Source organism: Poecilia reticulata, unplaced genomic scaffold (genome assembly GCF_904066995.2).
Source record: "Poecilia reticulata unplaced genomic scaffold, P_reticulata-male-v2 Scaffold_63, whole genome shotgun sequence".
NCBI classification, from domain to species: Eukaryota; Metazoa; Chordata; class Actinopteri; order Cyprinodontiformes; family Poeciliidae; genus Poecilia; species Poecilia reticulata.
Genome location: NW_027675161.1, coordinates 81,465 through 91,256, shown reverse-complemented (window position 1 = coordinate 91,256; position 9,792 = coordinate 81,465). Strand labels below are relative to the sequence as shown.

Genomic DNA, 9,792 nt, shown 5'->3' with positions numbered 1-9,792 from the left:
GGTGTCCTGCAACTTTTAGAAGTGCCTCTGCTGCACCACACCTGAATAGAATAATTAGGTCATTAGCAAGGTTCTGGAGAACTGAGGAGGTAATTAAGCCATTTGATTCAGGTGTTTTGCACCTGTGGCACATCTAAAAACTGCAGGACAGTGGCCCTTCAGGACTGGAGTTTGACACCCCTGCTCTAGATCCTTCCTCTTGAGGTCCAAGGATAACTTCAGTTTTGTTTCTGTTCAGCTGGATAAAGTTTGACATATCCAGTCATTTTTTCTAAGCATCTTTTCAGTGCTTGGATGGTTTTACGTCACCTAATGACATTGTAATGTAGAGCTGTCTATCATCTGGCGTAGGTTTATAATCTCTTCTAAACTTTTGTAGTTTAGTGTATCCATCCTAGTAATGCCAGCATCTTGCCAAGATCTAAGATCAGGACACCCACCTTCTACTGTCAGATCCACCAATGTTGTCTGAGATGAAAAATTTTTATTCTGACCAAACATGTTCCACAGAACAAAAGTGAAAGTTATCTTTGACAATGAGTGGGAATTATTGGTTTGTTTTAACATATTTATGGGTGACAGGGTTTACAAACACTTTCCTCGATCTCAAGCCATGGATTACAGTGTTTTGGGTAGCCCACACTGAAATAATTCTTACACGTAAAGACGGTACATAGTTTCAACCCTGGCAGGCCCTATCCACTCAAGGTTCAGGGAAGTTGTAAGACTTTAGTTTTAATTTGAGGTTTTCAATTGCTTTATTGATTCCACCTAAATCTTTAGAGTCAATAAACAAAACAACATAGACACTGGATAAATTAACTTAGGGGAATTATCATCTTAATAAGGCTAACTCTCCCAGAAAGGATAAGGGGAGCTTCTTCCATCTCACCAATTTATCCTTAATATGAATAATCGTAGGATTGATGTTTCAGAGTACAGCTGACTAATTCTAGATGCAATGTGTTTTCCTAGATACTTTAATCTTGTAGAAGCCCATCAAAATGGCTTGATGAATACTGATTCTCCTGGTCACAGGCATTTAAAGGCATTATTTTCTGATTACTATAATTTACCTTATACCCATATATTTTACCAAATTTTGTTGACGCAATCAATTAGAGCTGAGGTAGATTTCACAGGGTCTGTCAAAGTTTAAAGTATATCATCAGCGTATAATAATATTTATACAATTTGTTCCTATTAATATACCTTTAATATCATTGCTTTGTCTAATTGCAATTGCAAGTGGCACTACAGCCAAAGAGAAAAGTAGCAGAGAAAGACAGCTTCCTGCGCCATTCCTAGCCCACAGGGTGTTGACAAGAGGCTATTTGTCAAGATGGTACTGTGGGCTTTTATAATTAAGTTTTATCAAGTTATAAAATTTCTCCAAGTCCAAATCTTCTGAGCACTTCAAACATGTACTCCAGTTCAACACAGTCAAAGGCCTTTCAGCATCCATTGAGACAATGATGCCTGGTATTTCTGTCTGATTTTGGTCACTATAGCTGGGTTTCTTTTAAATGATGAGGTCATAGCTCCATTTCCTTCTCTACCCTGAATGAGCCTTACTCTCACAAATAAACATGCTGCCATTCTGCAGTCTTGTCAGATCTGAAATGGAAAACCCGCCCAACTCCAAAATTCTCCAACCCTGATAAAACCAATGTTAATAGCATCTGTTAATTGCAACCATTATAATACAAAGTAGCAATTAAATAGAACAGTGGAAAACACTTTCAATATGAATAAAAACACATTTTAGTGTTAAGCATATTAAAAGAAATCTTATGAAAATCCTCAGTTTCCTCTGAGCTCTGGAAGAAGTTGTTTTATTTAATTTTCCATATCGATGGTCCATAACAAATTTATTATTTTAAAGTCATCTGCCATTATACTGTTGATAGTTGCTCTTAGTGATTTTTCTGAATAATATCTAAAATTAGCCCAATGTATTTGTAGTCAGGCAAAAACAATAAGTGCATAGTTTGCTTGAAAATGTACATTTGTATAGTTATTCAAGTTTTATTTCCTTTGACTTGGTCTTTAGACACTACTACAAAGGAAAGTGTTGTGGCAATAAAATACTGACTTCATTTAAACAACATGGGCAGAAATATTCAACTAAAATTACACAAAATTACAAAATAAAACAAAACATTTTAATGACGACATGAATGAAAAAATGGGAGAGCTGTACATTTTCCATTCCCTTAGAACTGAATGAGTTCCTGATGTTACTACAACTCAGAAGCAATCATTTAAAGAATAATTTAATATAATTAAGACAAAGTTTTTTGTATCAATAATTAATGATGGTCTGAAGAGACAATGTTTTTTGACAAGACTTTTATCCTACAGGTTCTGCATGTATAAACCTATAAACAAAATTATGCTGGTATATGAAGATTATGGCGGTTCCAGTAATAAGCTACCATGTCATAAAATACTTTTTTTTTTTTTTTACAGATTTTAAGAATATTTACTACATTAATTACATAAATGTCAATGTAGTACTAAAGAAGTTAACAACCAATCTGCAATCACGCTAATGATTCCAAATGTGAAGGTTATAAATCAACAAATAGTAAATAAAATTATTTCAAGTCATTTAAAATAATCCGCTGAAGTAGATTTTTATGAGTCCCTTCAATGTCACTAAAGTAAGATTAGTGTGTATTGTGTGTGTGTGTGTGTTCCTGCAGTACCACAACCCACCAATAGAGGCCGATACTGAGTGACTACCTTATACACACTTATACACAAACTGTTGGTTTTTGTGAATTATGAGGACTAGTCTGAAAATTTGACAGAGCATCCTCCTGACCTTCTTTTCATTGAATTCAATGCAAACGGTGTGGGGACTAGGTTTTTGGTCCCCACAAAAAATTTGGTACCCACACCGTGAGTGTGCTGTCTTGCTTTGGTCCCCTCTATGTAGCAAAGACAAACACACACACACACACACACACACACACACACACACACACAACTTCCTGCATCCTGATTCTTTCAAACTTGATTCCTTTCAAGCCGTGTGCAGACATATGCAGACTTGTCTTGCAGTGCTGAATAACTCCTGATATCTGAACAAGCAAAGTGTCTTCATTCTATTGAACTCAGTCTCTTCAGTGTTCTTTTACTTCAGTACTGGAATAAGCCAGATCAGACAAAGAAAAACTTAAACGTTAAAATTTTCTTTTCATTTGTTCAGGTCTTTAACATCATTACCTACATACGACTGTAGGTAATGATGTTTAAGATTTTAAACTGTACTGCTGTTTCTTTAAGTTTTTATTTATTTCTATAATTGTGGTGCTATTACAAAAGTGGTTTTAAGTGAATGTAATATGATGATTATGGTTTTTGGATTGTGCAGCAGTCAGTTCCTGCAGCAAAGACAAATTTTCTTCTTGTATAATGAAGGTTAGTAAACACACACTCCACTTGTCTTACAGGGAGACATTGATGGGGTTACTGCAGAGCCTAATGACAGGAAGGTAAGTGGAGCTACTCTATTAGTTAATCTAAACCCAGCTGTAACCATACTAATACCATTCTGCCATGGAAACCCTGCTAACAGCAGCCTGTATGAGTTGGTCCACATAAACCATGTCAGAGATTTTTTTTTAAGAAGATCATTTTGAACTTGTCATCCGTACACCTGGGATTTAAGAGCAGAATCAACATATCTCTCATGGAATATCACCAAGTTGGACATTTTGTGCTTTATCTCTTGCCGTCTAAGTCCTTGACATTTAACATCAGATCAGCCAGCATCTCCTACCAGGATGGAGTTAGTTTATTCCTGATTGATTTCCTGAGACCAAGCTGATGAGGAATGAAACTCCAGATCGTTGTTCGGCACAATGCAATGTGCCATCTGGACATGTCTGAGTCTGTTCCTCCTCCTATGCAGTTAGAAATCAGAGTGCATGCTTTTGAAGTCACATCCATCCTTGCTTACACTCTACATCCATAATTATATTGTGGGATGTGAGTCACTAAGGCAACAGCTTAATAAGCCCTCTTATGTTCTGGAAGATCAGAAAAGCGACTCTAGTTGGCTTCATTCTCTCATGGACCTTTAGATGGAGAGTGGGAACAAAAGTGTGGAGAGTTCTTGTTAGCTGAGTGTCGCACTCAGCCTGCCATCTAGGCTCTTCACTAGGCAGCTGTGCTCATAAAACGACTTCATTTGTTGCTTTTTGCGTTGCTGGTAGATGGAGTGTGTAATTACAGTATATATGAAAATATCCCACTGGCCCCTCCAAGTGATTTGTGATATTCGCCTACCAGTAGTGGGATCAGAACATGTACACAGACTGCTGCCGCTGCCAGCTGCTCTCTTCTATTCAGCATGAGGACAGGATGGAGTTCTGCAGGATTCTTGTGTTAGGATGTTTTACTGAAGCTTCCATCAGAGCGTGATGAGGGCTGCTCTGATGCATTCAGGTCAGAACTCGGTAGCTCACTGTTTCAACCCTACAGGTACCACCCAAGGTTAAGTACTATAACTTGTGAATCAATTATCAGTTGTAATGATTACTAGGATGAAATTAGTTATGATTATTAATACATTTTAGAAATAAAATGTCTGTAAAATCCATGCAGAAATGTAGACCAAGACCAGAAAGACTGTACAAGATCAAAACAAAGTCACTCACATCCGTTTGGATGGACACGTTTGCAGGTTTTATTGTTTTTGCTAACAAATATGTTCAAGAAATGATCTTTGTGCTTTTTTGCCATCCAGTTCTTTATTTGGTCTGCTCAACTCTTCACATTTGTAGAAACCTGACAGTAATCACTGACTCTGGCTTCTCTTCACAGTTATTGTTCGAGGAATGGGCCAGCTACAGTGTTTTCTACAAGTATCAGCCTATTGGACTGATCAGGTCAGAACCTTCTGAATAAACCCATTAAGTACTGGATCATGTCCGTGTAAGCTCAGGTTTTCTGTAAACATACTGACCTCTGTTCACTGATTGGACCAATGAGTCAGGACCAGATCTGATGGGAGTCTCCAATTATTTATGGAGCTGAAAAAATGCCAGACTGTAGTACCAGTCTGACCTGTTACACGTAGTGACAAAGCTGTTCCAGTCAGAGACATGTTGAGTCACCTAAAAATGGTTGTTGGATTGCAAAAAAAAATGAAAAGGACACATTTTTTATATCTGACTTTCTGAAGTCGCAGATGACCTTAGGCCTTTAAGCATTTGTGTTTCTTCCAACAGGAAGTACTTTGGAGAAAAAGTTGGTCTCTACTTCGCCTGGTTAGGAGTTTATACCCAGATGCTCATCCCAGCTGCCATCGTTGGAGTCATTGTGTTCCTTTACGGCTGTGCCACAGTTGATGATAATATACCTAGGTACACAGCACAGGCATAAAATATTGTATTAATGTTAAAAACACTTTGCCGATCTTGCATTTAGTCAACTTTCATTGTTTGTTCTTCATTCATATAATCCATTCCTTCAACCAATGGTGATTAAAAACTTCCAGAATGTAACTTTTTCATATTGTTGGCCTTAGTTCATTAGTTCTAAGGAAGTGATTTCCAGTCTCAAGCGGTGTCTCTGTCCCTCATGTTAAGGTGTGGCTATGCAAAGAAAGCTGACTCGGTGAAAACATCTTGCAGAGTAGAGCTTAGCCCTGGAAAAATATGGAGCTCAGCTCTGTGGTTTGTTACCACACAGTCACTCGCTAACATGCATGACCAGAGCATGTTGGCTAATGTTGGGCAATGCTGTGCAGTGGCCTTAATGGGAGAATTAAGGCTTCAGAAAACGCAAACAGTGAGGGAGCTCATGTAGGGCTGGGAGGGTGTGTTCAAATAAGATGCAATAATTTTTCTCAGGCCTCCTGTGTCACAATTCCTGAGCAGCTGTGTTCATACCGTTTACCGCTGGCTCTGTGATGGATCCTGTACGTCTCTTTTTCTTTTTAAAAAAATGGTACTTAAAAATGTGATTCTGTGACAGTACTAAAATTTCCCATACTCTTTGAAGGCAACACAAGCAAAAGCAGCATAATGTGTATAACATATTGGTGTTCTAACTATCTGTGTTACCCATATGGTAGGAAAATCTGTCGAGGTAGCACAGATACCGGTACTGATCACATGACACCATCAATGCCATGTGCACCACAGTGACGCACAGAGTGACAGGTTCATGGATTTGAGATATGGAGCAATTTATCAAGAAAAAAAAGACAGAACAAAAGTGAGAAAAATCAGAAAGAAACAATGACTTCTCAGAGTTTAAATTGACGATATTTATCATGGTTGTAATAAATGTGCATCAGACCCATTGTGTTTAGCCTTTGAGTGACTTTTAATTTAGTGCTTCATATTCAAAATATTCAAAGGTATTAATGTTTGAATTTTAGTATTTAAATTAAATGCCTTCTTAAGACTGCTGAGTAGGGGTGTAACCAGGAAGTTTTTAAAGAGGACACCACAACCCGCAATTAAATACATCCAAATCTGAGACACACAAGTAAATTGTCCCACATGTTTTAAAAATGTCCTGCTTGAGACATTTTTAAAACACTCATCTCACCCAGTTTGGCAGAGGGAGCTCATACATTTTCTGCATGAATGACTTTTTACTACACTTAAACATTGTTCTGTTCTTACTGACATATGAAAGAGTTGATACAAAAGAGTACAGGGCACACCCAAAGACACTTAAAAATAAAAACCTTATTAAAAATAAAAACCTTAGGGACTAGGAAAAAAGCGGTTTCTTTATATCACTATAATGTACTGTGAAGCTAATCTTGAAATTGCTGTTAGGCTCTTTACAGTGATGATGAGCATAATTTGGCTCGTAATGCTGAACTGGTTCGCCACCCCAGTTTCCAGTTAGAGACTGGTTCCATGCAAACATTAAGACTTTTTATCCTCCCTTAAGCAGAGGACCACACCTGCTATAAATAACCATTAATGTTTCATGTGAGAAGAAACATCAGTTTGATTTTTAGGTTTCATTCACACCAGACCTCTTTAGGTTGCATTAATCAGACTCTAGTTTGTTTATTTAGAAAGTCTGGTTCATTTGGAAAGGTGAGAATGTGTTAATGATTTCTGATTGTTTATTATGGGCTACAAAACCTTGATCTCGGCTCAGTGGAAGTGAACTGTGGTGTGGGTCAAATGCATATTTGAACACCAAGCAGAAGTGGACTACAGAGCAGGGCATTCTGGGTAAATACAACCAAAATGAACACATGAGTCTAGCACTAGCGGGAGAAATGACTCATGGTCTTTTACCACAGACAAAAGAGAAAACCTCCAACCACTAAAATATGATGCCACTCTACATTTTGTGAACAGTGTCTTCTTCTGAGGTGTTCATGTGGTTTCCTTCAATGGTTCTTGGTGCGGTGCCCCTGCAGGCGAGGGTAAAGAGAACCACAGCAGCTGGAAATGGAACAAATGTTGCAGCTTTGGTCTCCGATCAAATGGAGTCTATGAAGTGTAAAGACAGCATTAACAAAACCTCTCCTCCCTCACCACTGTCCCCTCAGTGTTAATGAAGCAGACCCTTCTGATGACCATTCAGTAATCCAGGTTCTCTGTCTGTCTGTCAGCATGGAGATCTGTGATCCCAGGAACAACATCACCATGTGTCCGCTGTGTGACAGTGTCTGCAGTTACTGGAAGCTGGAGACGGCGTGTGGCACAGCCAGAGCCAGCCACCTGTTTGACAACCCAGCAACAGTCTTCTTCTCCATCTTCATGGCTCTTTGGGGTAAGTGTGCACAGATAAATGGTGCAAATTATAACTCATCTGCATCCGCAGGCATGTTGTCAAACAAAATCTTTTTTTTTTTTCTACCATTCAAGGTAAGATTAGAAAGGACTTTTAGCTGCAACTTGAATCCTGATTAGGAGAAATTTCCGAAACAAATCCATAAGGCCAACACACAGACTGCCCTCCTCTGATGTCCTGCCAAATCTCCCAGCCATCTGTCGGCAGCAGGGCTTCAGACTGCAAAGTGTTGAAGCTGGTGTCTGACAGTGTCTCAGCACTGCAGCAATCTGGAGCTGGCCTCTCGCTCCAGATTAATAATGCAGCTACATAACAAAACCTCCATCTGATCTTTACACTTAAACTTCAGCAAATGTGTGAATAAATCAGAACAGAACTGGAGCTCCAGTTGGACGTGGTGATGAACCTCAAATTAAGTTCGCTGGGAAATTGCAATATTGACAAAAATGGTTTTGTGGGGGGATGCAGGGGGTTTTAGGTCAGACGTCCAGACATCTGAAAAATGCATACATATTCTCAGTGTTCGGGTCAAAATGAATTTTAAGAAATGACAGCTGGATGAACCACCAAAGAACTCTTCTTTAGTGTCATTTCACTCAGCTTAAAAATCTGTTTCAGTTGGAAGACAGATTTACACAGTCTGTGTTTATCATGACAGTAACATGTCCTTCACATGTGGTTGATATCCATCCATCCATCCATTTTCTAACACCCTTGTCCCTTAGTGGGGTCGGGAGGGTTGCTGGTGCTTATCTGCAGCTAACGTTCCGGGCGAGAGGCGGGGTCACCCTGGACAGGTTGCCAGTCTGTCGCAGGGCAACACAGAGACACACAAGACAAACAACCATGCACACACACACTCACACCTAGGGACAATTTAGACAGGCCAATTAACGTAACAGTCATGTTTTTGGACTGTGGGAGGAAGCCGGAGTACCCGGAGAAAACCCACGCATGCACAGGGAGAACATGCAAACTCCATGCAGAAAGACCGGGGCTGGGAATCGAACCCAGAACCTTCTTGCTGCAAGGCAACAGCTCTACCAACTGTGCCACTGTGCAGCCCATGTGGTTGATATACTTGCTGTAAAAACTCAGATTTATGTTCAGAATGCTGATAATGTTCTGATGTTCAGCTGCAGAGAAGTATGTGTAGTGACTGCGTTTGTGTTGCTGCTCGCCTCTGCAGCTGTTCTCTTCATGGAGCACTGGAAGAGGCGTCAGATGCGACTCAACTACGTCTGGGACCTGACAGATTACGGAATGGAAGAGGAGGTGAGATTACCCGGAGAAAACACTGACCTGTCCTACATGATGAGGGAAATTCATACAAATGGCTGAAAACATTAGCCTTTTTTATGGAAAATAGAATTGAAAGATATCGCTTTAAGTCTGTCAAAGAATTTCTATTAATAAAAACCAAAAATTGTCACATTTTAACAAATGATGACTCTTTCGACCCTTGAATAAAATTTGATATAAACTTATGAAATAAAAGCATGACAACCACTCATTTTCTGTTAAATCAATTTTCCTGTTTAATAAATGGCTTTAAATTCATTCTCAAGGTTCTTTAACCAATTAGAGTCAGCCTTTACTCTGTTGTTACTAATTGTGATAACTAATTGTGATAACATGAACTGGCAAACTGGAAGGACATGAGACAGGAGGTCAGAACTGTCTGCCTGATAACTTCAACTTGAATGGAAATGTTTTAATATATTCATGCTTATAAATACATGACACATTTTTTTAATGTTCTCATAAAAGTTTAAATAAATCTTAATATTAGGATAAATGAATTGGTGTCAGTAGAAACTCTAAGAATGCCCAGCAGTAAATTTCTCTAGACATGTTCTGACATGAAGAGTCAAACTGACTCTTTTTTTTCAACATGAAAACCTGCAGAAATCTTTATGAAAACCTGCAAGATATTAATGTAGATTGTTTTCAAAGCAGTAACAAGATGTTTGAGTTCTGACGGGTGAAAATATCACTCCTTTG

General features: G+C 38.8%; 1 protein-coding gene across 1 annotated transcript in view; it reads left to right on the top strand.

The window, feature by feature from the left end:
• Positions 1 to 3,461: 3,461 nt before the first annotated feature.
• Positions 3,462 to 9,792, top strand: part of ano1a (anoctamin 1, calcium activated chloride channel a) — a gene marked incomplete at its 5' end in the record, with an annotated part of 39,093 nt that continues 32,762 nt past the window's right edge. Inside the window, 5 exons of the mRNA XM_081604416.1 lie at positions 3,462 to 3,503; positions 4,837 to 4,901; positions 5,244 to 5,378; positions 7,607 to 7,767; positions 8,978 to 9,063. Of these exons, the coding sequence (XP_081460542.1) occupies positions 3,462 to 3,503; positions 4,837 to 4,901; positions 5,244 to 5,378; positions 7,607 to 7,767; positions 8,978 to 9,063 (489 nt within the window). The remainder of the gene's footprint in view (positions 3,504 to 4,836; positions 4,902 to 5,243; positions 5,379 to 7,606; positions 7,768 to 8,977; positions 9,064 to 9,792) is intronic.